The 27,904-nt window shown below is 51.2% G+C and overlaps 1 protein-coding gene across 5 annotated transcripts in view; it reads left to right on the forward strand.

Annotated features, from left to right (window-relative positions):
• The window catches only part of LZTR1 (leucine zipper like transcription regulator 1), a 243,911-nt gene that overhangs the window by 180,745 nt on the left and 35,262 nt on the right, over positions 1–27,904 (forward strand). For all 5 annotated transcript variants that reach the window (XM_026655098.2, XM_026655095.2, XM_026655096.2 and 2 more), the window contains 2 exons: positions 702–871; positions 20,527–20,683. In XM_026655098.2, coding sequence (XP_026510883.1) covers positions 702–871; positions 20,527–20,683 — 327 coding nt within the window. The remainder of the gene's footprint in view (positions 1–701; positions 872–20,526; positions 20,684–27,904) is intronic.

Consider the following 27,904-nt stretch of genomic DNA (forward strand, 5'->3'; position numbering starts at 1 on the left):
AACACTAACAGATGTATTGGAGCATAAGCTTTCGTGGGTGAATGCCCGTGCATCCGATGAAGTGGGCATTCACCCACGAAAGCTTATGCTCCAATACATCTGTTAGTCTTAAAGGTGCCACAGGACTCTCTGTTGCTTTTTACAGATCCAGACTAACACGGCTACCCCTCTGATACTTAAGAATTATTAAAGGATTTGAAAACATGATTTGTAGTCAGAGTCAAGGAGCTCATTCTATTTATCTTAACAAAGAGAAGGTTAAGGAGTGCCTTGATTACAGTCTATAAGACTTACATAGGGAAAAAATATTTAATAATGGGCTTTTCAGTCTACCAGAGAAAGGTATAACAGTGCAATGACTGCAAGTTGAGCTAGACAAATTCAGACAGGAATAAAGCATACATTTTTAACAGAGTAATTAACCATTAATCACTGACCATTTTAAAATCAAGATTGGATGTTTTCCTAAAAATCTCCCTTAGGAACTATTCTGGGGAAGCTCTGTGACCTGTGTTAAACAGGAGATCAGACTAGATGATCATAATACTAATCTCCCTTGGTTGTGCTATCCTAATTATTCAAGATGGCATCAGAAATTGGTTTGGGAAAATTTCTGACCTCACTGGACATCTCTGAAGACCCTTATATTAGAAAGCTCTCTAGAGCTGTGGAATGATACTGTTTCCCTTTGTGATGTACAGGTCATGTGCAGGATGTACTACTTATCATGGACGTGTACAAACTAGCCCTGAATTTCAAGCTCTCGCGACTGGAACAGCTCTGCCTCCAGTATATTGAAGCATCTGTAGATCTACAGAATGTGCTCATTGTGTGTGAAAATGCTAACAAGCTTCAACTGGATCAACTAAAGGTAAACACTGAATTTCACTAACAAGGTTACTGATAAAAATTAAAGAATTAAAGCTCAGTATAGTCAATGTAGACATTGACTCATGGACTAAACATATTATCATGTTGTTTTGTGGGTTTTAAGGCTTTGAAGTTGACGTTGAAATTGGAGGTAGCAACTTAAACTTCCACCTGGGGCTCAGCACCAGCATTAAATTAGATTCCCTTCCTCCCTCTTCCTATGCCTTTAAGGCTTGGTTTACATTACAGAGTTTGGTTGACCTAGGGCAACGTACATTGACCTAGCTCTGTAAGCGTCTACACTAAAATGTAGCTCCCACCAATGTAAGTCACCCACTACAGCGACCTAATAACTCCACCTCTGCGAGAGGTGTAGGTAGATGTAGTTAGGGTGACGCAGTGCCCATGTGGACACTGCGTTACTTACATCTTCTGTTGGCTGTCAGCCCTGGGGAGTTCCAGGTGTCAGTGCCCCCCAGTGCCCCACACAGTTAAGTCAGTAGAAGCACTCCTGGTGAGAATGCGCACAGCTGACAGAAGGTGGACATGAACCACCACTTTAATTACTGTGGTGGCTGTACATCGATTTAATTTTGTAGTGTAGACATGCCCTAATGCAGCAGCTGGAACAGTTACTGCCCTAAAGACATCTCTTTACGTGAAATCCCTCTACAGTTCTTAGGTGGCTGTCACAGATTCCCAGAGTCTGATCTGTGTCTTAGCCTTTAACCAGTCTCCTGGGAGTACCCCTTTACTGTGCTGGACCCCTTGGATCCCCCAGTGTTTTCCAGGTGCAGGACCATGGCTTCTACAATTTCACCTCTTTCTCTGTGGCTCCCTTCAGGGAGTCTAGCTGAGCCAGACTCCTGCAAGAGATATTTCTCCTTTCAGGGTGCAATGCTCTTAAGTAACTGCAGCAACACCAGGCTGCCTTTCCCCAGCAAGGTAACCTTTATTTGTCGCCTGTAGCACAGAAAGTCTTTGGGTTAGTATGAGAGTGGCAGACTTATGATAGAGTCCATATTGGTGGAACCAGGGCTTCATCCTGCTCTGCTTCCTCTGAGCTCTAGCCTCCTGCCAAGGATTCATGTTTGGTCATTGAGTTTCCCATTTTTTTTCTGGACCCTTCATTGCTTTGTGCTAATTCCAGCCAGCTCTTGATGGCGCATTCTTACCACCCCAGACAGCTACGTGACCCAAACCTCTCATGCCTCCTGCTCTGTTCCAGGAGAAGCACGTTAACCCTTCTGCCTCCAGTGCAGTGAGGAGATGCATATAGTTCACAGAAATATTACAGAAAATTCACACATTTGTCGCAGGAATTTCTCTCTCTTTACTAAAGTTTGTCTGGTTTCTTAAGCTCATTTCTTTTTCTCTGTTATTAGCTCTTCAAGTATGTGTCAGTGTAGTCCCACTGTAGGTGTGCACAGGCCTCATGTACAGAAGATCAGATATTTTGAATAGCTCTCACACAATGGCATAAAAGGCAGAGCAGCCACAACCCAGTTCCCCCACTGCCTTAGCAAATCTCTGACCTGCAACTCTCTTCAGACACTTTAAGCCAGATCTTTTAAGGTGCTTAGTGAAGAATTCTTATAATCAAATTTGTTCTCTAAAGGGTATTGATTGGTGACACCTCCCCACCCCATGTGCAGCAGGGTAAAGTGCTTCTTGCCAGCTCCCATGCCTTGTGACAGAGTTCAAACCCTGCCGGTCCTGCAATGAACTATTCCCTATCATGGACAGACAAGCTAATGCCTCTCTTGCTTAGGAGAGAGTCACATCCTGAATAATTCCTTTGTGTGCAAGAACTTCTCCACTAGGACCTGCAAGTCTAGGAATGCATGGCTGAAGCTACATCTACTTGAGCAGTCCATAGAGGTCACTTTGGCCCCAGATGTGACAATTATGACCAGAGTGAGGCTGGTTAAATTAGCATCGACCAGTGATCCCTTGAGTATTCTTCGAACTCCAAGATCAAGCAGTGGAAATAAGTCAAAGAGGACACTGGCAGAGTTGACACTGAGGATGTCAACTGCCTCTTAAGAGCTTGGCACTATGCACCTTGGCATTGACAGACTTGGCATTGGTAAATCTGGTGCTGAGAACTTTGGCTTCCTTACTGACTGCCCCAACTCAGCGAGTAAAGCTGGCACTGCATCCACTTATAAACTGGACGCCCACTGATGTAGCCTGTCCGAGCATAAACCTAGCTCCAAGACTGAGAGGAACTACCAGGGGGAAGACATGGGATGTTTCTCCAAGGAAAAAACCCTTAAACAGTTGGGCAAAACAAGGGACCTGCCACGATCCCAGTACCAATGCCTGTGATGAAGCCAAGGAAGTTCATCAGTTGGCCCCATTCAGTCCCTCAGTACTGTCCTTCAGTGAGGAGATATATTCCTCCTCACTATTGCTGATGTATCCCTTCTTGCTGACATGGAACAGAGATCCTTCTTCCCTGCCATTGGAGAATGACCTCAAGGAGGATATTGGGGAGCCCACATTCAGAGTACCACCTCAACTGACTCTGGAGTGGCATGGGCCAACCAGCTCCAACCTGGTCAATACCCATAAACATGGCACCTTGTTTGGCTGTATTGACCTTACTGTGGATCATCCTCCCACATGTGAAGGAGTAGTTTAGCCTCTCCTACATGTAGAAAAAGGAATGGATCATGCTTCTTGATGGCTTCGCTGACTAGCCCATCCACAGTGGAATGAGAGGTGGGCCCACAGGAACAGGAGATGATAGAGAGACAACAGTGAGCCCTGTCATCCCCTAAGGAATCCTCCTCACCACCAGACAAGGCAGAGACACCAGCCCCCACCCTGGCTAGGTTGATTCTAAAGCCTTCCTGGACCTCCTGTCCTGAATTGTGGAGACCCTGGATACTGAGGCTTGGACTACACTATCAATTTATACCTGACGTAGTTATACCAACCTGACCCCCAGTGTAAACAGTACTATGTTGATGAGAGGGCTTCTCCCGTCGACATAGCTACTGCCTCTCGGGAGGTGGAGTACCTATGCTGATGGGAGAAGCTCTTCACTAAGTGCTACAGTGGGATGTAAACCTTAACACGCTTAAAACCGCCTTCCCCAAACAAGAACACTTCACCAGAGAAGTAGATTGCATTATGGAACGGGACACCCAAATACCCCGAGAGAACCTGCTTCAATACAGAAATAAAAACCCCTCTGACTACACACCCGTAGTTGTCACCTACCATCCCACACTGGAACCCATATGAGATAGCATTAAACCCATACTCTATGGGGACCACATCCTGAAAAAAATATTTTCTGAACCCCTCTTCTGGCCTTCAAACAAGCCCGCAGCTTCTCCAAACTCATCATTAGAAGCAAGTTCCCCACAGACCAGGACACATCAACTCAAATCTTTACCAGACCCCTGCCAGAACAACAGATGCAAAACCTGTAGACATATCTCCATGGCTACAATGATTGACACCCTCTCCCCAAAACAACTTTCAAGATATGAGAGTCCTGCAACATGTGGCATACCTCATCCGATTCACTAAATGCCCCAATAACAACTATGTGAGTGAAACCAGACAGGCACTATGCTCTCAAATGAGCTAACACAGAAAAATCATAAAAGAGAAAAACACCACGTGGGTGAACACTTTTCAGAAAAAAATGATCACTCTATCTGACTTCTCAGGAAATCTGCACATCTTCAAAAGAGACTCCTGGGAGTTTAAATTTATAATTTTGCTAGACCCTAAAAATCATTGACTAAATAGGACTCTAGATTTATGGCTTATTACAACAATCCCACTAACAACCCCTCTGACAAGTTGCCTTCTCCCCGGCCTTTCCCCCATGACTGAAGGGTTGTTAACAGGCCAATTAATCTTTAATGGTCCCTTGCAATATGGTATCCAGAAATAGACCTGTATGCCACAGACCAGAACAAAAAATGCCGTGTCTTCTACTCCAGAGGGGTTTTGAGTTCAGGCTTTCTGTAGTCTCATAGGCACGGAGGCTCATGTATGCCTTCTGCCAATCCATTTAAGACCAGGGATCCTGAGGAAACTCAGACAAGGTTCAGCTTCAGTTATTATGCTAGACCCAGCTTGGCCCAGACAGTTCTGATACTCTGAGCTGATGAACCTGTCAACACAGCCCCTGATCACACCACTTGTTCTATCTGACATGATTTTGCAAAACAGAAGTGAGATCTTTCGCCTCTTTCATCATTACATCTGACAGTGTGGTTGTTGGCTGATTAACTGCCATTGAAAGGAGCTGTTCAAATGAAGTCCAGAACAGTTTGGTACATAGCACAGGAGTGGGCAAACTTTTTGGTCCGAGGGCTACATCAGGGTGCAAAACTATATGGAGGGCCGGGTAGGGAAGTCTGTGCCCCCCAAACAGCCTGGCCCCCGTCCCCATCCGACCCCTCCCACTTTCCACCTCCTGACTGCCCCCCTCAGAAGCTCCCACCCATCCAACCCCCCACTGCTCCTTGTCTCCTGACCGCCCCCTGCCGGGACCCCCGCCCCCCGGGCCCCACCTCCTATCCAACCTCCCCTGCTCCCTGTCCCCTGACTGCCCCGACCCCTATCCACACCCCCGCCCCCTGTCAGGCCCCCTGGGACCCCACCCCCTATCCAATCCCCCCTGTTCCCCATCCCCTGCCCCCCCAAACCTCTGCCCCATCCAGCCATCCCCTGTCCCCGACTGCCCCCCAGGACCCGCTGCCCCATATCCAACCCCCCGGCCCTGGCCCCCTTACCATGCCTTCCCGGAGCCAGACATACTGCCGTGCTGCCTAGCATGAGCGAGCAGCCCCGCCGGCCAGAGTGCTGCCCGCGCGGCGGCATAGCTGCAGGGGAGGGGGGACAGCAGGGGAGGAGCCGGGGGCTAGCTGCCCGGCCAGGAGCTCAGGGGCCCGGCAGGACGGTCCCGTGGGCCATAGTTTGCCCACCTCTGACATAGCAGAGAAACCTCTACTATACTGAATTATGAGGCAAAATGGAAAAGGTTTTCTATTTGGGCACCAGAACATTTCCCTTGTCAGTTCCTGTTTCTGCTACTCAGGACTGTCTGCTAACTCTAACACATTTGGGACCATCCATCAGATCCATAAGAGTACATTTAGCAGCAATAGCTGCACATCATCCTCAATTCAGGGTTATACTGTATCTTCCCATCCTACAGTTGCTAGATTCCGTAAGGGTCTCATTCATGTTTTTCCCCCCAGACCAAGGGCCTCCTCCTTCCTGGGACCTCAACACAGTGTTAACTGTTTAAAGGGACCTCCTTTTTAGCCACAAGCAACCTGCTCTTTTTATCAACTGTCTATGAAGACTGCTTACATCAACTCATAGTGTAGGGGACATACAAGCTCTTATGGCTGGTCCACCTGACATGATCCTCCATAAAGATAGGCCTCACCCCAAATTCCTGCCTAATATTGTTTCTGATTTTCATTTAAATCAGTTGCTTCCCTGCCCAGTTTTCTCCCTCAAGTGCTATTCTCAAACCAGGGGGGAAGCCAAATGGCACACCCTTTGACATAGTAGGGCTGTAACATACTACCTGGACGGGACAACATCCTTCACGAGATCCCACAGACTGTGTGTAGTCTTTGCAGATAGGGTTAAGGGTCAAGCCATTTCCACCCAAAGGTTGTCCAAATTGATATCTAACTATATTAGATCCTGTTATGAAGTAACTAGGGTAGATTTCACTGGGATGTTTTGGGGTTCACCCAGGCCAGTGAGGGGTTCGGTCAATATCTACCTTTTAACCCTGGGTGTCTTGTGACTGTGCAGCTTTGGTCCAGAGCTCTGACCCCAAGAGCCAGCCAGCAGCCCACAAGGCTCACTCTGGCTTTGTCCAACTTGGTTACTTCTTGCAGGCTGAGTTTAGGACCCTTCCAATCCTGAATCTGCCTCAAAGTCATCATCCTTCAGGGTCCATTCCCTCTCATTGGGCCCTCAGAAAAAGTATTAGGTTCCCTGCCTCTCCAGAGACAGTGCAACACTCCAGCCTGTCAGCTTCCTAGAGGCACACACTCACTGCACTTACCCAGGGCTGATGAGTTATAATGAAAGCAAAACGAGTTTAATCAAAGAGCCTGGATTAAGTGATACCAAGTAAAAGAAATAAAGGTAGAGAAGGTTATAAGCAAATAAAAGTAAAAACATGCATTTAAAAGTCTAAAACTGAATCTACCAAAGTACAGTCTTTATTCAAGATGATCTCTCTCACCCCCAGTCTTCTTTCAAGCTTTTCACAGGCTGGCCTGGCCAGGACCCATCTCACAGCTCAAATTGCTTGGTTTCTTTGGGTCTTTAAAGTGAAGGATCAAGATCTGGGGTGGGCAAACTTTTTGGGCTGAAGGCCACATCTGGGTGGGGAAATTGCATGCAGGGCAGGGAGTGGGAGTGTGGTGTGCGGGAGGGGGTGTGGTGTGCAGGAAGGGGCTCAGGGCAAGGGATTGGGGCAGAGGAGGGGTGTGGGGTATATGAGGGGGCTCAGGGCAGGGGGCTGGGGTGCAGGAAGGGTGCAAGGTGCAGGCAGGGGGCTCAGCGCAGGGAGTTGGGGGGCAGGAGGGGTTCAGGCTCCGGCCCGATGCCGCTTACCTAAAGCAGCTCCGGGGTGGCAGTGGCGCGCACCGGGGCCAGGGCAGGCTCCCTGCACGCCTGCCCTCTCCCCGGCCCCATGCTGCTCCAGGAAGTGCTGCGGCCCCTGGGGGGGCGGGGGGGGCGGAGGGCTCTGCGTGCGCTGCCCTTGCCGCACCTCCAGGTACTTCCCCCGAAGCTCCCATTGGTTCCCCATTCCCGGCCAATCAGAGCTGCGTGGAGCGGTGCCTGGAGGCAAGGGCAACGCATGAAGCCCTCTGCCCCCCCGCCCGGGAGCCGCAGGGACATGGTACCAGCCGCTTCTGGGAGGGCCAGATCCAGCCTGCGGGCCGTAGTTTGCCCACCCCGATCAAGATGAAGTCTCTCTGTCCCTTATATTCCCAAAATTGTTTTTGTTCTAAAAGTTAGGATGGCCTCCTGGAGATTCAGTCTCCTGTCTCTCTCAGGGATGCAAGAACTATGTTATTCTTCTTCGAGTGCTTGCTCATATCGATTACAATTAGGTGTGCGCGCCGTGTGCACGATCGTCAGAAGATTTTTACCCTAGCAACACTCGGTGGGTCGGCTGAGGCGCCCCCTGGAGTGGCACCCTTATGGCGCCGGATATATGCCCGTGCCAACCCAGCACCCCCTCAGTTCCTTCTTATCACCCGTGACGGTCGTTGGAACTGTGGAGAACGGCATAACTGACCTCCACATCCCTAGCTTTACTCGTTGTACTGTAGATAGTTCTTTAGTGTAGTTTTAACAGTTTAACAGTTATAGCGTAGTTGTTAGTAAGTTTTTGTACATAGTGTATATACGTGGAGGAAACAGGGTTTATCCCCTTTCCCTCCTCCCCGGTGCCAGTGCTCATGCCCAGGTTTCCGGGTTTCAAGCCTTGCTTGGCCTGTCTCAAGCCGATGCTCACAGGAGACCCCCACGACTCCTGCTTGAAGTGCCTGGGGGAAGCTCATCAACCCGATAAGTGCCGCATTTGTAAGGCTTTCAAGCCTCGGACAAAAAAGGAGCGGGACTTTCGTTTAAAACAGCTCCTAATGGAAGCGGCACTTAGCCCGGTGCCCTCGGCACTGCGCGCAGACCAGGCACTGTCGGTCCGGCACTGGAACGACCCGGCACCAGCAGTCTCTTGGCACCGGTCGTCTCTGGCACCGGTACAGACGCGGCACCGTTCACTATCTCCACGGCCCAAGAAGCAGCACAAACCACCTGCTGCTCCTCTGCAGTTGCAAGCACCGCCTGGGGCCCCAGTGGAGCAGCACGCCGTGTCGGACCGCACCGCGAAGGCGCCAACTCCGGCACCGTCGATTCCGGCGCCGCAAGCGCCGTTTAGTCCGGTGAATATAGGCTCCCTGGTGCACACTGTGGTTGAGCTGGGCCTGCCATCCACTCCGGAGACCTTCTCCACCGCTCGCGACCTGATCGCACTAACTGAGCCTGGACCGTCTCACCCTCCGGCACCGCCGATGGGGACTGTTCCATCTATAGGGAAGCCAGCCTTCATGTGGCCTCCATCACAGAGCGAGACAGCTCGGCACCGATCTCGATCCCAGTCCAGGTCGCAGTCCCGGTCCCACCAATGGTCCCAGTCTCGGCATCACTCACAGTCCCGGTACCAATCTCCATCTCCGCGCCGGTCGTACTCGCAGCGCCGCTCCGCCTCCCGAAGGTCTCCCTCCCAGTATGATTGGTACCGATCCAGCTCTTGGCACCGGTCCCGGCACCGATCATCTCGCAGCCGATCCCGGCACCGCCCGCACCGTCGGTCTTCGTCGAGATCTAGATCGGCCTCCCGGCACCGTTATGACCGTCGGTCCCAATCCCGATCACAGTACCACTCGGGGCCCTGGCACCGGTCCCCAGCTCCCAGGAGCGGACCGACAGACCGTGACAGTTCAATACAGCAGGCGCGTTCAGCACTGCCTTGGTCTTCACGTCCAAATTCGATGTCGTCCCAAGCGGCGAGTGGCTACCACGTCCAGGGCCAAGACGCGGATGGCACTAACCAGGGGCCAGATGAAGGACAGGATCCTGACCAAGGACCCCCACAATGGTCCTTCTGGACTCCTTGGGCATACCACCAAGCCCGAGGTGTCCCCTCAGGCGCTTCTCGCTCAGCTCATTCGGAGCCTAGGGTGCCTGAAGCCACTGTGAGCCGTCCTCCCCCGATAACCTCAGAGGCGACCGCCCTGCCACTTGAACAGGCTCATGCCCCTAGTGGGGTGGACCTAGGGCAACCGGACCCTCCTCAACCAGACCTTCCCCAGGATCCGCTAGTCCAGGGATTGTCCTCATTCTCGCCTGACGAGGCCGTGGCAGACATGTCCTCCTCTGGCCCACCGCCTATAGATCTTCGTGCACACCAGGACCTGCTGCGCAGGGTGGCACAGAACATGAACCTACAGGTGGAGGTGGTGGAAGTGGTGGAAGTTGAGGATCCTGTGGTGGACATTTTATGGGCCGATGCCCCCACACAGGTTGCCTTACCGTTCATTCGGACCATTCAGGCTAATGCCAATACGATCTGGCAGTCCCCGGCATCTATCCCTCCCACGGCCAGAGGGGTGGAGAGGAAATACATGGTGTCCCTCTAAGGATTATGAATATTTGAAAGTCCACCCCCAACCTTGCTCCCTTGTTGTACAGTCTGTAAATGAGAGGGAGAGGCATGGCCAACAAGCGCCCGCCCCTAAGTCCAAGGACGCTAGGCACCTGGATTTGTTCGGGCGCAAGTTTTATTCTACAAGTGGTCTGCAGCTCAGGATAGCTAACCAGCGGGCCCTCCTGAGCCGTTACAACTATAACACCTGGAACTCGATGGGGAAGTTCAAGGAGTTGGTTCCCCAGGAGTCCAGGGAGGAGTTTGGGGCCTTGCTAGAAGAGGGCAAAAAAGTGGCAAGGACATCCCTGCAGGCGTCCTTAGACGCGGCGGACTCAGCGGCTAGGACTCTAGCCTCAGGCGTGGCTATGCACCGCATTTCATGGCTGCAAGTGTCCGGTCTTCCACTGGAGCTGCAGCAAACTATACAAGACCTCCCTTTGATGGCCAAGGTCTATTTTCAGCCAAAACTGATCCCAGACTGCAGAGTCTGAAGGATAACCGGGCCATCACTCGCTCATTGGGCATGCATACCCCGGTGACGCAACGTAGGCCCTTCTGGCCCCAACCGCAGCGCACCTACCCTAAGCCTCGACTGCGACAAGACTTCACTAGAAGGCGTGGTCGTGGTAATAGGAGACAACAATCTGGTCCTCAATCAGGCCAGAATCAGGGCCCCCCAAAACCATCAGCAGGGCCCAAGCAAAACTTTTGAAGGTGCGCTCGAGGACGGAGCACCGGTCTCCTTGCAGGATCCTTTCCTGCCTTTCTCCAACCGCCTCTCCTATTTCCTCCCTGCGTGGTCCCGCATAACATCAGATCGCTAGTTCCTACGCACGGTGGAAACTGGATACCATCTTCAGTTTGTTTCGCCCCCCCCTTCCCACCCTCCCTCCCCGTCCCTCTTCAGGGACCCTTCTCACAAGCAACTCCTCTTACAGAAGGTACAAGCGCTCCTGTCTATTGGAGCGGTGGAAGAGGTACCAAAGGACTTGAGGGGCAGGGGTTTTTACTCCCGTTACTTCCTAATCCCCAAGGCAAAGGGGGGACGTCGGCCCATCCTGGACCTGCGCGGACTCAACAAATTCATAGTAAAGTTGAAGTTCCGCATGGTTTCCCTGGGGACCATTATCCCTTCCCTGGATCCTGGAGACTGGTATGCTGCCCTCGACATGAAGGACGCATACTTCCACATAGCAATTTACCCGCCACACAGGCGGTTCCTTCTCTTTGTGGTCAACCAGCAACTTTTCCAATTTACCGTCCTTCCCTTCGGCCTGTCCACAGCGCCAAGGGTCTTCACAAAATGTATGGCTGTCGTAGCGGCCTTGCTCCGCAGACATCGGATCCAAGTGTTTCCGTACCTCAATGACTGGCTCATTCGGGGTCGTTCCGAGCTACAGGTGCGGTCTCATGTTCGGTTCGTCATGAGCTTGTTCAGGCAACTGGGCCTGCTGCTTAACACCGAAAAGTCCACTTTGGAGCCAACCCAAAGAATAGACTTCATTGGGGCAGTCCTGGACTCGAAGCTCTCCAAGGCATACCTGCCACAGTCCCGCTTCCAGTCCACGATGACCATTGTTCACGGCCTACAAAGCTTCCCGACCGCGACAGCACGCACATGCCTCAGTCTTCTGGGCCACATGGCCTCGTGCACCTTCATGACCAGACATGCCAGACTACGCCTCCGCCCGCTTCAGACCTGGCTCTCATCAGTGTACCGTCCAGGCCGGGACAGTTTGGACACAGTACTCACGCTGCCGACAGAGGTCTTATCCTCTCTGGGTTGGTGGCTAAACCCCAGCTTTGTTTGCGGGGAGATGCCATTCTATGCCCCACAGCCCTCTCTAGTCCTCACCACAGACGCGTCATCTCTGGGCTGGGGCGCTCACCTCGCGGACCTTTGCACACAAGGTCTTTGGTCTGCACAAGAAATAACCCTGCACATCAACGTCAGGGAACTGAGAGCAGTACACCTGGCATGTCAGGTATTCTGCGAACACCTTCAGGGCCGTTGTGTCACAATCTTCACAGACAACACAACGGCCATGTTTTACATCAACAAGCAAGGCGGAGCGCGGTCGTCCCTCCTCTGTCAGGAAGCCATACACCTCTGGGAATTTTGCATAGCCCACTCGATAGACCTGGTAGCGTCATTTCTCCCAGGAGTCCAGAACACCTTGGCAGATCGCCTCAGCAGGTCCTTCCTGGCTCAAGAGTGGTCGATACGTCCGGACGTTATCCATTCTGTTTTCCGGAAGTGGGGACAGGGGCGGCAAGTTATATGGGCCCGTGGTGCCTGAGCACCAGGAATATTCAGGGCTGGGGGCTGTGCTCCACCAAAAATATCTGGAGCTGGGTTTCTCCCCTGGCCCTGCCTGGAGTGGGCCCCAGCCCCTGCCGCCACCCCGGAGCATCCCCCCCTGCCCCGGAGCTTCCCTGCCTGCCTGAAAGAAAACAGCTGGTGCCTCTCCCTTGCTTGTGCTGCCCGCTGCCTGCCACTGTTTCTGCCTAGGGCTATAGCAGCACAGGGGGAGGGGAAGCGGGACAGGGGAGGAGGGAGGATGCACACTCACACATGTTTTGCAGCCCTCCCTCCCCCCCCCCCCCCAGTAGCCACTAGCAGGAGAGGCCAAGGGGGACTTCCAGCCCGGAGACGGGACATCTGGAGGGGAACCTCACTCACCTGAGCAGCTGCTGGGGCTTCGGTGAGTGTTTGATCCTGTGATCCACACCCCCCCCCTGCAGCCCACTCTCCTGCCCAACGCTGGGCAAGGGCCAGGGACAGCTCCCCCATCCCCCCCCCCCCCCCGGGGGGCCGGGGGGGGGGCGCAGCACAGGGGAGGCCACACATGATGGCAACCCCCCCCCCCCCCCCGTACCCACCATAGGGAAGGCGAGTGGGCTTTCTGGACCTGAGAGAGGCCCTAGGAGCACGTGCAGTGACCGTGGTGCAGAGTGAGTGTGCTTGGGGGTGGGGGAGAGGAGGGGTCCCTCCTCCGGAGCTTGCTTCTGCTAGTGGGGTGGGGTGGGAGTCCTCTCTGGCCCTAGCCCTGGGGCAGCCTGTCTGCACCCCAAGTTCCTTATACCCAGCCCTGCTCCACCCCAGACCCTGCGCCCCCAGCACCCCAACCCTGAGCCCCAGCCCTGAGCACCCTCCTGTACTGTCATCCCCAGCCCCATCCCAGAGCCCTCACCTGAGGGGAAAAACACGCAACTTAAATTTGGTGGTCAGTTCGGAGTATCATTGTGTTTAGCACAATACTTGATTATTTTACACCCTTTAAAGTATATAACTAGTCGTATACAGGTGTTATGTAGTGGGAATGTTCTTAATGTTTTCTCTGAATACTGTGTGGGTGCCTCAGTTTCCCCTATGCATTTCTTAAGGATCTAGATGGTGGGATAAGGGGTTGTGATTGTTGTAGAGCCCTAAAGGGCCAGTGTGATGCTGTCTGCACAGAGAATGGCCGAAACCCTGTCTCCGGAGTCTGGGCAACTGATGGCCTGGGCCGCTCTCCTGCAAGGTGCCAACTGAAGGTGTTAGAGAACAAAGAGATCAGGTGGCCTCCTAATGCCTGGAAAAGAGACAAAGGCCAGAGGAGGGAGTGTCAGTGCGGACTTCCAGGAAACGCATGGTGTGGAAGGGGATGCTGGGATGCTCTGGAACTACTCCATACAAAGCCAGTCAGGACTCTGGGGGAACCTCCTCTCTCTGAGCAGACTGTCTCCAGGACAAGAAGCTTACACCTTCCTGGGTCTGACCTCGGAGCATTCAGCATACCCTTCCACACCGTGCGCTTTCCGCAGTGAGTCCGCCCAGGCGGGGTCCTGGGGAAGCCAGAGGTCCCTGCACCCCAACTCTGCAGTCAGACGTGACTCTCAGCCAGCCGGTAAAACAGAAGGTTTATTAGACGACAGGAACACAGTCTAAAAGAGAGCTTGTAGGTACAGAAAACAGGACCCCTCAGTCAGGTCCATCTTGGGGGGGTGGGGAGCCCAGACCCATGTTCTGGGCCTCTCCCCATTTCCCCAGCCAGCTCCAAACTGACACTTCCTCCTCTGGCCTTTGTGTCTCTTCCGGACAAGAAGGCCACCTGATCTCTTTGTCCCCAACACCTTCAGTTGGCACCTTGCAGGGGAAACTGAGGCACCCACACAGTATTCAGAAAAAACATTAAGAACATTCCCACTTCGTCACAACAGGTGCAACAAAATATAATACTGTATATCGAAGCAGGCAAGTGCTGCTTCTGACTTTCCACTTTTAATTGACCCTTGTAATCTTGTGGCGCCGACGCGTTGTAGCTTCATTTTATATTGGCTTACAGGGCGGGAACGGGGGGGGCACCACCATTTTGGGCACCACCAACAATTATACAAACCTGCCGCCTCTGAGTGGGGATTTCCCCACATAGACCTTTTCACCTCTCGCGAGAATCGGAAGTGCCAGGCGTGCTGCTCTCTCCAGGGACGCTCCCCGGGCTCCCTGTCGGACGCCTTCCTGATACCATGGAAAGACCTCCTGCTCTATGCCTTCCCTCCGTTTCCGTTGGTTCACAAGGTCCTTCTGAAGTTACGCAGAGATAAGGCCCGCTTAATCTTGATCGCTCCAGCATGGCCCAGACAACACTGGTACACCACACTCCTCAATCTGTCGGTGACCAACCAATTCCTCTACCATTGTGGCCGGACCTGATCACTCAGGAACACGGCAGGTTATGCCATCCGGACCTGCAGTCCCTCCACCTGACAGCTTGGATGCTGCATGGCTGACTCAATCTGAGCTGCGTTGCTCCAGTTCGGTGCAGCAAGTACTCTTGGGTAGCAGAAAGCCCTCCACTAGGTCCACATACCTGGCCAAATGGAAGTGCTTCTCCTGCTGGTGTGCCCTGAGCAATACTGTCCCTCTGGAGGTACCAGTACCTACCATCCTAGAGTATCTCTGGTCCCTAAAACAGCAAGGCCTAGCTGTCTCATCTATCAAAGTACACCTAGCAGCGATTTCAGCCTTCCACCCGGGCGAAAACGGGCGCTCGGTTTTCTCCAATCCCATGGTCAGCAGGTTCCTCAAGGGTTTGGAACGTCTGTACTCGCAAATTCGTCATCCGGCCCCTACGTGGGACCTCAATCTGTTCCTATCTAGACTCATGGGTGCCCCCTTCGAACCGATGGCCACCTGCTCTCTTCTGTATCTTTCCTGGAAAACAGCTTTCCTCATCGCTATCACATTGGCGAGACAAGTTTCAGAACTTCGGGCCCTCACATCGGACCCACCGTATACAGTGTTCCATAAGGACAAGGTACAGCTGCGACCAAACCCCGCCTTCCTCCCTAAGGTGGTGTCTGCCTTCCAGGTCAACCAAGACATCTTCCTTCCGGTCTTCTTTCCGAAGCCACACGCTTCGCAACGGGAGCAACAGCTACATTTCCTAGACGTTCGCAGGGCTCTCGCCTTTTACATTGAACGAACAAAGCCTTTTAGAAAGACGTCCCAGCTGTTCATAGCAGTGGCAGACCGGATGAAAGGCCTCCCGGTCTCCTCGCAGCGAATCTTGTCTTGGATTACATCATGCATTCGTGTGTGCTATGACTTAGCTGGTGTCTCAACTACCCACCTCACTGCCCATTCTACTCGGGCTCAAGCTTTGTCCTCTGCCTTTCTGGCTCATGTGCCCATGCAGGAGATCTGTAGGGCAGTGACTTGGTCATCCGTGTATACTTTCGCTTCCCACTATGCCATAGTGCAGCAGTCCAGGGATGATGTGGCATTTGGTTCAGCGGTCCTTCACTCCGCGATATCTAACTCCGACCCCACCACCTAGGTAAGGCTTGGGAGTCACCTAATTGGAATCGATATGAGCAAGCACTCGAAGAAGAAAAGACGGTTACTCACCTTTGTAACTGTTCTTCGAGATGTGTTGCTAATATCCATTCCAAACCCGCCCTCCTTCCTCACTGTCGGAGTAGCCAGCAAGAAGGAACTGAAGGGGCGCTGGGTCGGCAGGGGCATATATCCGGCGCCATGAGGGCGCCACTCCATGGGGCGCCTCAGCCGACCCACCGAGTGTTGCTAGGGTAAAAATCTTCCGACGATCGTGCACGCGGCGCGCGCACCTAATTGGAATGGATATGAGCAACACATCTCGAAGAACAACAGTTACAAAAGTGAGTAACCGTCTTATTCTGTCTCCTGAGTTCAGTCTCAGGATATTGATTTAGCTCGATGGCTTTGTTTAGTGCTAATATGTAAATTAGGGCTAAACAAATTCCTTTGTCTAAGACAAATTGGTTTATCGGCTTTACCTAGGCTAGGCAATCTGGTCTTAAACAGTATCAGAAGGGTAGCCGTGTTAGTCTGATGAAGTGGGCATTCACCCACGAAAGCTTATGCTCCAATACTTCTGTTAGTCTTAAAGGTGCCACAGGACCCTCTGTTGCTTGGTCTTAAACATGCTCTAATAACATAGAGAGCATTTATAATTTCATATATAATGTTACATATCTGTTAGTCTTTAAGGTGCCACCAGACTCCTTGTTGTTAATGTTACATATGTTTCACAATCATAGGCGCCGACTTTCCCTCTGTCCGGTGGGTGCTCGACCCCCCTGGCCCCGCTTCTTCCTGCCCCTGCACCGCCCTTGCCCCACCCCCATCCCACCCCGCCTTTTCCCACCCCAGCCCTGCCCCCTTCCTACCCCCATTCCACCCCTTTCCCCGCAAGTCCCTGCCCCTGCCCCTGCCCTGCCTCTTCTCGGCCTCCTCCCCGGAGCACGCTGCATCCCCACTCCTCCCTCTCCCTCCCAGAAAGTCCTAAGTGCCGCCAAACAGCTGTTAGGCAGCGGGCGGCTGGAAGCACTGGGAGGGAGGGGGAGGAGCGGGGACATGTCGCACTCGAGGAGGGAGGAGAAGGAGACGAGGAGGGGGGAGCTTGGCTGCCGGTGGGTGCAGAGCACCCGCTAATTTTTCCCCATGGGTGCTCCGCAGAGTCGGTGCCTATGTTCACAATTATCATAGAATCATAGAATATCAGGGTTGGAAGGTACCTCAGGAGGTCATCTAGTCCAACCCCCTGCTCAAAGCAGGACCAATTCCCAACTAAATCATCCCAGCCAGGGCTTTGTCAAGCCGGGCCTTAAAAACCTCCAAGGAAGGAGATTCCACCACCTCCCTAGGTAACGCATTCCAGTGCTTCACCACCCTCCTAGTAAAATAGTGTTTCCTAATATCCAACCTAGACCTACCCCACTGCAACTTGAGACCATTGCTCCTTGTTCTGTCATCTACCACCATTGAGAACAGCCGAGCTCCATCCTCTTTGGAACCCCCCTTCAGGTAGTTGAAAGCAGCTATCAAATCCCCCCTCGTTCTTCTCTTCTGGAGACTAAACAATCCCAGTTCCCTCAGCCTCTCCTCATAAGTCATGTGCTCCAGCCCCCTAATCATTTTTGTTGCCCTCCGCTGGACTCTTTCCAATTTTTCCACATCCGTCTTGTAGTGTGGGGCCCAAAACTGGATACAGTACTCCAGATGAGGCCTCACCAATGTCGAATAAAGGGGAACGATCACGTTCCTCGATCTGCTAGCAATGCCCCTACTTATACAGCCCAAAATGCCGTTAGCCGTCTTGGCAACAAGAGCACACTGTTGACTCAAATCCAGCTTCTCGTCCACTGTGACCCCTAGGTCCTTTTCTGCAGTACTGCTACCTAGCCATTTGGTCCCTAGTCTGTAGCAGTGCATAGGATTCTTCCGTCCTAAGTGCAGGACTCTGCACTTGTCCTTGCTGAACCTCATCAGGTTTTTTTGGCCCAATCCTCTAATTTGTCTAGGTCCCTCTGTATCCGATCCCTACCCTCCAGTGTATCTACCACGCCTCCCAGTTTAGTGTCATCTGCAAACTTGCTGAGAGTGCAGTCCACACCATCCTCCAGATCATTAATAAAGATATTAAACAAAACCGGCCCCAGGACCGACCCTTGGGGCACTCTGCTTGAAACCGGCTGCCAACTAGACATGGAGCCATTGATCACTACCTGTTGAGCCCGACGATCTAGCCAGCTTTCTATCCACCTTACAGTCCATTCATCCAGCCCATACTTCTTTAACTTGGCGGCAAGAATACTGTGGGAGACCATATCAAAAGCTTTGCTAAAGTCAAGGAATAACACATCCACTGCTTTCCCCTCATCCACAGAGCCAGTTATCTCCTCATAGAAGGCAATTAGGTTAGTCAGGCACGACTTCCCCTTGGTGAATCCATGTTGACTGTTCCTGATCACTTTCCTCTCCTCTAAGTGTTTCATAATTGATTCCTTGAGGACCTGCTCCATGATTTTTCCAGGGACTGAGGTGAGGCTGACTGGCCTGTAGTTCCCCGGATCCTCCTTCTTCCCTTTTTTAAAGATGGGCACTACATTAGCCTTTTTCCAGTCATCCGGGACCTCCCCCGATCGCCATGCGTTTTCAAAGATAATGGCCAATGGCTCTGCAATCACATCCACCAACTCCTTTAGCACCCTCGGATGCAGCGCATCTGGCCCCATGGACTTGTGCTCGTCCAGTTTTTCTAAATAGTCCCGAACCACTTCTTTCTCCACAGAGGGCTGGTCACCTTCTCCCCATACTGTGCTGCCCAGTGCAGCAGTCTGGGAGCTGACCTTGTTCGTGAAGACAGAGGCAAAAAAATCATTGAGTACATTTGTTTTTTCCACATCCTCGGTCACTAGGTTGCCTCCCTCATTCAGTAAGGGTCCCACACTTTCCTTGACTTTCTTCTTGTTGCTAACATACCTGAAGAAACCCTTCTTGTTACTCTTAACATCTCTTGCTAGCAGCAACTCCAAGTGTGATTTGGCCTTCCTGATTTAAATTATATTTATATTATTGACCAAGGTGGTGTTAGCTTTCAAGGCCTATTTTGTACAAATACTATTGCAGTACTGCGTAGGATGTGAATACAGATGTGCCTTGGGTCACATTCACCCGTGCTCATGAGAGCCCATTCCACCAGAGCTCAGGCAGTTTCTTCAGCTTCTCTACGAAACATCCCTTTTTCAAAATTTGCAGGTCGGCGACATGGGGATCAGTCCACACTTTTACCATCACTCTTCCTTAGTTGAAACTTCAGATCAGGCACCCACTTTGGTAGAACTGCTTTGCATTCATTATTTAAATAGGACTCCAAGAACCCACTGTAAGGTCACTGTTTGATAGTCATCAGAAGTGGAATCTGTGTGGACAGTCACTTAAAGAAAAAGGAACAATTATTTACCTTGTAACACACCTTCAAGGTGTGTTATTCACATGGCTTACACGATCCACTTCCTTTCCTGTATCTACTGTTTCCTACTCTTCTGGGATTGTATGTTGGCAAAGGAACTGAGGGATTGTTAGGTCTTCTCTGGCCTTTATGGGTACATTTACACTGCAATAAAGGACCCCTGAATTAGGCTCAGGGGCTCGGACTGCGGGGCTATAAAATTGCAGCGTAGAAGTTTGGGCCTGGGCTAGAGCCTACGCTCTGAGACTCTGTAAGAGGGGAGGCCTGGGCTCTAGCCTGAGCCTGAATGTCTGCACTGCCACTTCTAGTCCCGCAGCCCGAATCCCATAAGTCTGAGTCAGTTGATCCAGGCTCTGAGACTCAATTCTGTGGGTTTATCATTGCATTGTATGTCCTCAGGTGTGAGACATGAGAGTATCCAGGGCACAGACGCTGCCCCAATGGATACAGTTGGCCAAAAAGAATCAAATTTCACACATACAGAGTGCATGTGCCCCAGAAGTGAAATCTAGGTAGACAACACATCTTTAAGAACTACATTTACTGTAAGATATGATTCTTTATACACGAATGAATGTTACAAGATGCTACGCATCTGATCTAAAGGTTTAGAATAAAAATGTGTGATGTCATTTAGCATTATTTGAGAGATTACATGATTGTATAAGTACATTGTGTCATAACGCATACACTTACGTGGGTAGAGGCAAGGTTGTGCATTCAAGATTGTCACATTCATCTGACAAAGTGGGTATTCACCCACGGAAGCTTATGCTCCAATACATCTGTTAGTCTATAAAGTGCCACAGGACTCTTTGTCGCTTTTTACAGATCCAGACTAACACGGCTACCCCTCTGATACTTAACCTTAACTTGGGCATTCCATTTTGAATGCTTAATTTTATGCATAAATAATGTTGCATTGACAAAGCTTTTTGTATTTAATATCAGAAAGAATAACAAAGATTATGCTACCACATGATACTGATTTCTCAGGATTCTGGTGCAAAACCATCTAGTTCTCTTCTCGTGGTTAATACCATCGGAAACCTTCAGTGGGTATTTTGGAATGGATGCTTTGTAATGGTTTTTCTTCTATTCTGTATAACATTATAGAGTTTCCTCAGATAAGACTGTTTTTCACTTTTTAAGGAACACTGCCTGAACTTTGTGGTTAAAGAGTCACATTTTAATCAGGTAATAATGATGAAAGAATTTGAGCATCTTTCCTCATCCCTGATAGTGGAGATAGTACGAAGAAAACAGCAGCCTCCTGTTCGAACACATTCTGATCAGCCTCTGGATATTGGTAATGTATTTTCCTTCCTGAACTAATAATCACACTGTTTGTTTTCTTGAGACTTGGGCCTTTTCTACACTCAGGAATAGCAGATTGCTGGACATTGATTGCTCAGTCAGTCTAGCGGCACCTATACTGCCTCCTAGGTGCATACAAGGACATGCCAATATTTGCACCGACTAAGCTTCAGGATTGCTGACACTCTATCAGAAACAGACCTAATCACAGTGATTCCCATTTGTGACCTTTGGGCTCAATTGTTTCTACTCACTGTATCTGGTAATGAGCCCTGACAAAGCTCCAGCTGGTCTCACCTATTTAGCAATACAACCTGGCTGCCCATTTAAGGTCAGCTCAAGGTAATGAAAGTCCTCCATTGGATTGTCCCTAGGTACCTGAGAGATCACCTCCCCTTCCACAGCCACAACCTCCTGCAAAAGGTGTGTTCCATGGGAACAGTGAAACCATCAACCAAGAAATAGTGGGAGGCTCCTGAATACAGAAAACAGAACTGTCACAGGAGCAAGACCTAGGCTGTGGAACTAATTCCCTCAATAGATAAGAATGACCACAGGCCCCACTGAATTAAGAAAGAAATGCAAATTCATCTCTTTGCATTATCCTTCCCTCAGTAAGGTTTAAATTCACCCATGCTCATATGTACGTGGACACTCCAGCTATTTCTCGTAAGGGCTGGAAAGGAAGGAAGGAAGAAGAGAGAGATTGCTATAGTTTCTTCTATTTTTAAATACTTACAATGGAAGGTCCCTAGATAGATTCCTCCTGATCCCTAGTGACATGGTGTTCCACAGCTGGGAGCCCTCTGCTAAAACGTTGTTTGCCCCAGTGCATCCATTATTCCCCTGCACTCCATTAGCTGAAGTATCCCTGAAGGGCTGTGTAGAGGAACGTGCTCCATGATGTGGACCAGACCATTCAGCTTATTTGAAGAACTATCCCTTGGAGAATGTTTCTCATCTTGAAACCTATGAGTATTAGGGTGGTGGGAGAAAAGCCAGGGCTTAGCACTGTGAAAAGGAGGGTGAGCTAAGTCAGTCTGCAAGTCAGAGGGGAGAGGAGGATGAGTAATCCCTGCTGAAGGTCTGATTAGGCATGGTGGTAGGTTGAACCCCACTTTGGGGCTAAGACGAGTCATGGGTTTGACCTATGCCTGCTGCAGGCTTCAGGATAGGAGTGTCAGTGCACACTAATCACTGCTACCAGATTGAAGAGAGTGATGGGGCATAATAAGCCTGCTGTTGAGGCCTTTATACCAATGGCATGTGTGTCAGTAGCCCGTATGTAACAGGGTAGCCTGTGTCCAGAATCAGGGCATGGGCAGTAAAGTCCAGTGGTTAGAGCTTTAGGTGGTCAAGCCTGAGGGAGCTGAGTTGGTAGCTGGGGTCTGGAGCCTAGGGTCAATCTGGAGTCAGGCTGGAGTCAATAGCCAGGAGCTGTACCCAAGGGTTAAGCTGGAGTCAATAGCTAGGAACCAGGAATGAGGCAAGGAAGCAGGAATGATTAGGGGTCTGTCTCAGCAGCAGTTCAGGGATCTGGCTTGGTGCACATACAACTTCCTGGTACTCCCTTCAGGCTTAAATAGTAGGCCTGGGACAATCAGAGATATGAGATGGGGCTGCCAGTCATCACTACTGTGGGTGGCACTCCCCACAGTGACTGTTCTCCTGGGATGCATGTTTATTGCCTCGGGCACTGTCAAGGCTGGCTTCTGGCAGTGTGGAAGGGCCACCTGCTTGGCCTCCAGCAGATGTAATTTCAAGTCCCATGAATCCTCACATTGCCCCTCTTTAGGTGTGCCCTGTGGCATTGTCATGCCAGGCTTTTGTGGGTGACATTTGTGAGTCTTTTACAAGTTCAGGGGCATGAATGTTACCGGCAGGCTCCCAGTACTGCTCTTTGGGGCCATAGCCTTCCCAGTCTATGAGGTACCACAATAATCTGGAGCCCAGTATAGCTCAGTCCTCAGACTCCTTGTGGACCTGAACTGGAACTAGTAGGGTGATGGCTGTATTCAAGTCAGAGAAGAGATTTTCTGTGGATGCTTTCAAGAGGGAAATATGGAAGACTGGGTACAATTTGAGGGATTTGGGTAAGCAGAGTTTGAAAGCAACGGTTGATTTTCTGATATATATAGGGCCCAAGCAATTGGAGGTCTAGCTTGAGAGATGGCCTGCCCATGTTGAAATTCTTAGCAGATAACCAGATCTTCTGGCCTACATAAAAGACTGTCTCCGGCAGTCTTCATACCATTTGTAGCCTTCTTAATGTCCTCAACATGCCCCGTTAGTTCTGGAATGTGGTGGATCCTTAAACTAAGTTGGTAGCTGACAGGTTTGGGGAGGCTGCTGGTAGTTAACATAGTTAACAAAAAAAGAGCTTCCCTCAATCTGCTGGAAATGCTCCTACTAATGCAGCCCAATATGCCGTTAGCCTTCTTGGCAACAAGGGCACACTCGTTCTCATCCTTCTCCACCACTGTAATCCCCAGGTCCTTTTCTGCAGAATGGCCGCTTAGCCAGTCAGTCCCCAGCCTGTAGCAGTGCATGGGATTCTTCCGTCCTAAGTGCAGGACTCTGCACTTGTCCTTGTTGAACCTCATCAGATTTCTTTTTGGCCCAATACTCCAATTTTTCTAGGTCCCTCTGGGCCCTATCCGTACCGTCCAGTGTATCTATCTCTCCCCCCAGCTTAGTGTCATCCGCGAACTTGCTGAGGGTGCAATCCATCCCCTTCAGGCAGTGACTCCACTCTTCAAATGCGGATTTAATCACAAGCAATTCCTTATAGAGGATTTTGTACTTCTTTTTCTGTGTGTTGGAGCTTCTGTGAGTGTTATGTGCAGCAGGTGCTGGGGCCCATGCGTCTGAGAGAGCGTGGCCTATCTGGCCACATTAGATGCATCGGCTTCCACTAAGAACTCTTGAGCTGAATCAGGATTCACCGAAATAGGAGCAGTGGTGAAGCTGATTTTGAGCTGTTTGTGAGCCTCAGATGACCAAACAAATTTGGCAGTTTTCCAAAGGAGGGATGTCAAGTGAGCTGTTCACTGTGAGAACCCTGGGATAAGGTGGTGATAGAAATCGGTGAAATGGAGGAAACACTGCACTTCCCAAGTACTCCAACGTGTCTCCCAGTTGTAAACAGCTTCCATCTTATTTGGATTCATGCAGAGCGCATGTACCCCAAAAGCTCTGCAGAGGATTGGTTGAAGGTTCACTTTTCCAGTTTTGTATATAGACTATGCTGCTGCTACCTCTCCTAGCCAGTCCTGATGTGGTGTTTGTGCTGCCCTGGATTCTCCAAAAAGACAAATATCATCTAAATAGACAACTTATTGATCCAGAATGTCCCTAAATATATCATTGATGAAGTGTTGCAAGATCACAGGGACTTTACCAAATGTTCAGTCCGAAGAGCATTACCAGTTATTCAAAGTATCTGTAACAAGTTCACAAAGCAGCCTTCCATTTATCCCCGGCCTAGATGTGTATTAGATTGTAAGCCCACCAGAGGTCTTGTTTGGTGAATATCCATGAGTATCTTACACAGTCCAGCAATTCAGGGATTAAGGACGGGGGGTACCGGTTCCAAATTGTCACTTGGCTCAAAGCCTGGTAGTCTATAAAGAGGTGCAGAGTCCTGTTTTCTTCTTTGCGAAGAAGGCTGGCGTCCCTGCGGGAAATGTTGAGCAGCAAATAAACCCTTGGGCCAGGTTTTATTGAATATATGCAAGGAGAGCTACTGGTTCTGGTTCAGACATCGTGTAAAGATGGCCATAGGGAACCTTCGCCCCAGGTTGTAGGAAGTCATAGTCTCAGTGCAGAGGCAAAATGTCCACATTCTTTTTTTGAAGATGTCTGCATAATCCTGGTATTTATCAGGAATGTGGGGGGTCGGACCCAGGAGTGGCTTGGTTTGGCCATTTGCTGTGAGCCCCAGCACACATGGAAGTGCACTCACCATTGCCTGGAATGGACCCCTGGACATGCAGCTGTTACTATGGAGGCAGGCCTGCTGACATGCTCAATGCTGAAATGCAGGGAATGGATCACACTGAACTGCAGGATTATGTGGGGTTCCTGAATTACTGCTTCGATGGGCACTGTCTTCTGGGTTACCAGCCACAATGACAAGAATGTCCCATTGCTGGTTTCCAAAATGTCTGGTATGGATTTCTGCCAGATGGGGATTTGCAGAATTTGGGCTGTCTTGGAATTTGTGAAATTGGCAGCAGCCCTGGAAACAGTGAGTGCCCACAGCAATGGCAGCTGTCAAGTTTTGCCACGGAGGCACAGCTAACTTGGAACCTGAAGATGCAGCAAATGTCTGGGTGGGCCTGTCAAGACTTGAAGAGGGGGTGTCAGCCCTGAATGTATTTTTGTGGTTGTGCCCAAGCCAAGTCCCACTGTGAAGTCCAAGTTTGGTCGTCTCCTGATCCCTTCCTGGCTGGGGTCTGTGATGGGCATGAAGCGAGTATATGTCCTGACTCGCTGCAGTAGAAGTGCAGGCTCAATTGTGCCAACGTTGCTCCTTCTCCTCGGTGGTCAAACGTCGGCAGTCCACATTGACCTGCATGTGTTCGGGGGATGAACTCAAGGGTGTTAGTGCAGGGTGTGTGCAAGGTGGCTGGGTAGAACCCCTCTTTTCCTCTCTCCGCTTCTGTAGCCCATTGTCAATGTAGATGGCTAGATCAGTGAAAGTATCCAGGCCCATGGTGGCTTCCACACATTCTGAACCTCTTCACTGAGTCCTCACTGAGTCTGGTAGATCTGGGCTGCTTCATTCCACTTGATGTCATCCACAAGCCATCAGAAATGTGCAGCCTATGAGGCAGCTGGCCCTTGTCCCTGCGAGAGGTTCTTCAGGGCAGCTTCAGCGATCACGTGCAGCAAGGGTAATAAAAAATCATCGACAAGGCTCAGTGCCAGACTGTTCTGCTGGAGCAGGGGGAAGGCCCAAACCAGTGCCTCACTGGTCAGAAACTAATTACCAATCACGCCTTGGCCTGACCGAGGCGGTAGGTCTGGGGGTGGAGCAGAAACAATGAGGACCCTGGTTAAGGAAATCTCTGAATTTTCCGGATTCTCCATCAAACCACAGGTCCTGGCTTGGATAGCGGGGCTATCACTCACACCAGGTGTGATGCATCTCCTTATGCATGGGTTGCTTGTGGAGGATTTTCTGCAAAAAGTGCAGCACCTGGGACCACAGAGCTGAAATCACTGCTTGTAGGTGGGCAACCTGTGCCTGCAGATCTGGTGCCCCTATGGAACAATGGAATGCCCAGTCCCTCCAACACCTGATGGAGTGTTGGCCATGGATTGTCGGAAGTGTCTGTGCAAGCTGTCAGAAACCAGGGCATGGGCATTCAGGTCCAGTAGTTAGAGCCATAGGCAGTTGGACCTGAGTGGTCAAGCCAGAGTGTGTACCCAGGGCCTAGAGCCAAGGATCATGTCAAGTTCCATAACTGGGAACCAGAGCCTAGGGTCAAACTAGAGTCAATAGCCTACTGAGCTGAAGCTGAAGGTTTAGCCGGCATCAATAGGCAGGAACCAGAACCAAGGGTTAAGCCAGAGTCAGTAGCCAGGAACCAGAGCTGAGGATCAGGCCTTAGTCAATAGCCAAGGGCTGTAGCCAAGATTTAAGCCAGAATCAATAGCCAGGAACTGGAGGGCAAGGCAAAGAGGCAGGAACTGGGAAGGAGGCAAGGGAGCAGGAACCAGGAGCCAAGCAAGGAACCAGGGACCAGGAACAATGCAGGGTCTGTCTCAACAGCATATCAGGGATCTACCTTGTTGTTCAGATAACTTCCTGGTACTCCTGTCTTGTTTAACCAGTTGGTCTGAGTCAATCAGAGGTTGCAGGAAGGGCTGCCAATAATTTCTACTGTGGGCAGCACTTCCTACAGTGACCAGTCTCCCAGAAAGTACCGGGGTGTAGCTAGAAATATAAAAAGCAGGCCCGGCAGCACAGCTGGGGCAGAGCCTGCGGAGGAAAAGGATGCTCCGCCTGTTCTGCAGTGTCCCAGAGGGGAACTGGCTGGCTGGTCCCGATCCCCAGATGCCGATGAGGACTGGCCCGGAGTGCCTGTGGCCATGTACCCTGAGGAGCCCGAAGAGGCCTGGAGGCCACAGGTACCAAACCTCGGGGAGGCAGAAAATGGCCCAGGGGCAGCCACAGAGCAGCCAGCTGCAGAGCCAGGTGTGGCTCAGTCAGCGTGTTGCGGCTGGATCCCCGCTGACACAGGGGCAGCCAATCCTTCCCCTGCCAGGGCCCTGGGCTGGGACGCAGTGGAATAGGGTGGGCCCACGTCCCCCTGCCACCCCACCCTTGGATGGATGGCTCCCTACACTGTGCAGGGAAGCTCTAGCCCTGAAGAAGGAGCCTCCCTTACCAGCTCCCTTATAGACTGTTTGCTTTGCTGGCTACCTGAGCTCCGCCCAGGCTAAAGCCAGCCCTGATAGACTGTTCATTGCTGGCTGCCTGAGCCTCCTCAAGCCCAGGTCCCCAGCTCAGTTATAGACTCTGTTTAAGGGCTGACATCTTGAGCCGCCCAAACCCAAGCTAAAGCTTGACTGTGACTATTGATCACCCAGCCCTACTGTGGGCTCTTGGCTGTCCTGTGGATTCGAGTCCTGGCCAGACAGGACCGGACTGAGTGGCCTCCCTCTGAGCAGGAGAGCGAGGGCCCATTACAACCTGAGATAGGGCCTATCGGTCGCAGGTCCCAGGTGAAGCTGCTGGAGTCCTTGGGGAGGAAAGGCAGTGGGAGACCTGTCAGGCCCAAGAGGGGCAGAAATTCAGTTGGCTGGATATTTTATTTTAATTGGACTTTTGTTACCCTGGAAGGGGACTGAACTTTAAGTGCGACCTGGCTGGAGGACTGAGTGACCCAGAAGACCAGTTTAAAAACCAATTGGCCAGCAAAATGGGAGATGTTCAAGGTGAAGTCCTTGCAGTGCTGAATCCTGGCATGAGGGGATGCTCTGGCAGTGAGTGCACCACATAACTATTTGGAACCAATGGTGGGATTCCCAAGATCCTCTTCCCCTCCCATTAAGGAGGGTTGATTGAGCAGCAAGGCAGAGCTTCTGTATCACCAGGCCTTGTCGTGAGGGGGCCCCTGTCTCACGACCAGAATGGAAGGTGGTGTGCACCTGAAGTCTTGCTGGCCGACAACAATAGCAGGAGCAACAGAGACAAATTCAG

Source organism: Terrapene carolina, unplaced genomic scaffold (assembly GCF_002925995.2).
Source record: "Terrapene carolina triunguis isolate 2854851 unplaced genomic scaffold, T_m_triunguis-2.0 Scaffold195, whole genome shotgun sequence".
NCBI classification, from domain to species: Eukaryota; Metazoa; Chordata; order Testudines; family Emydidae; genus Terrapene; species Terrapene triunguis.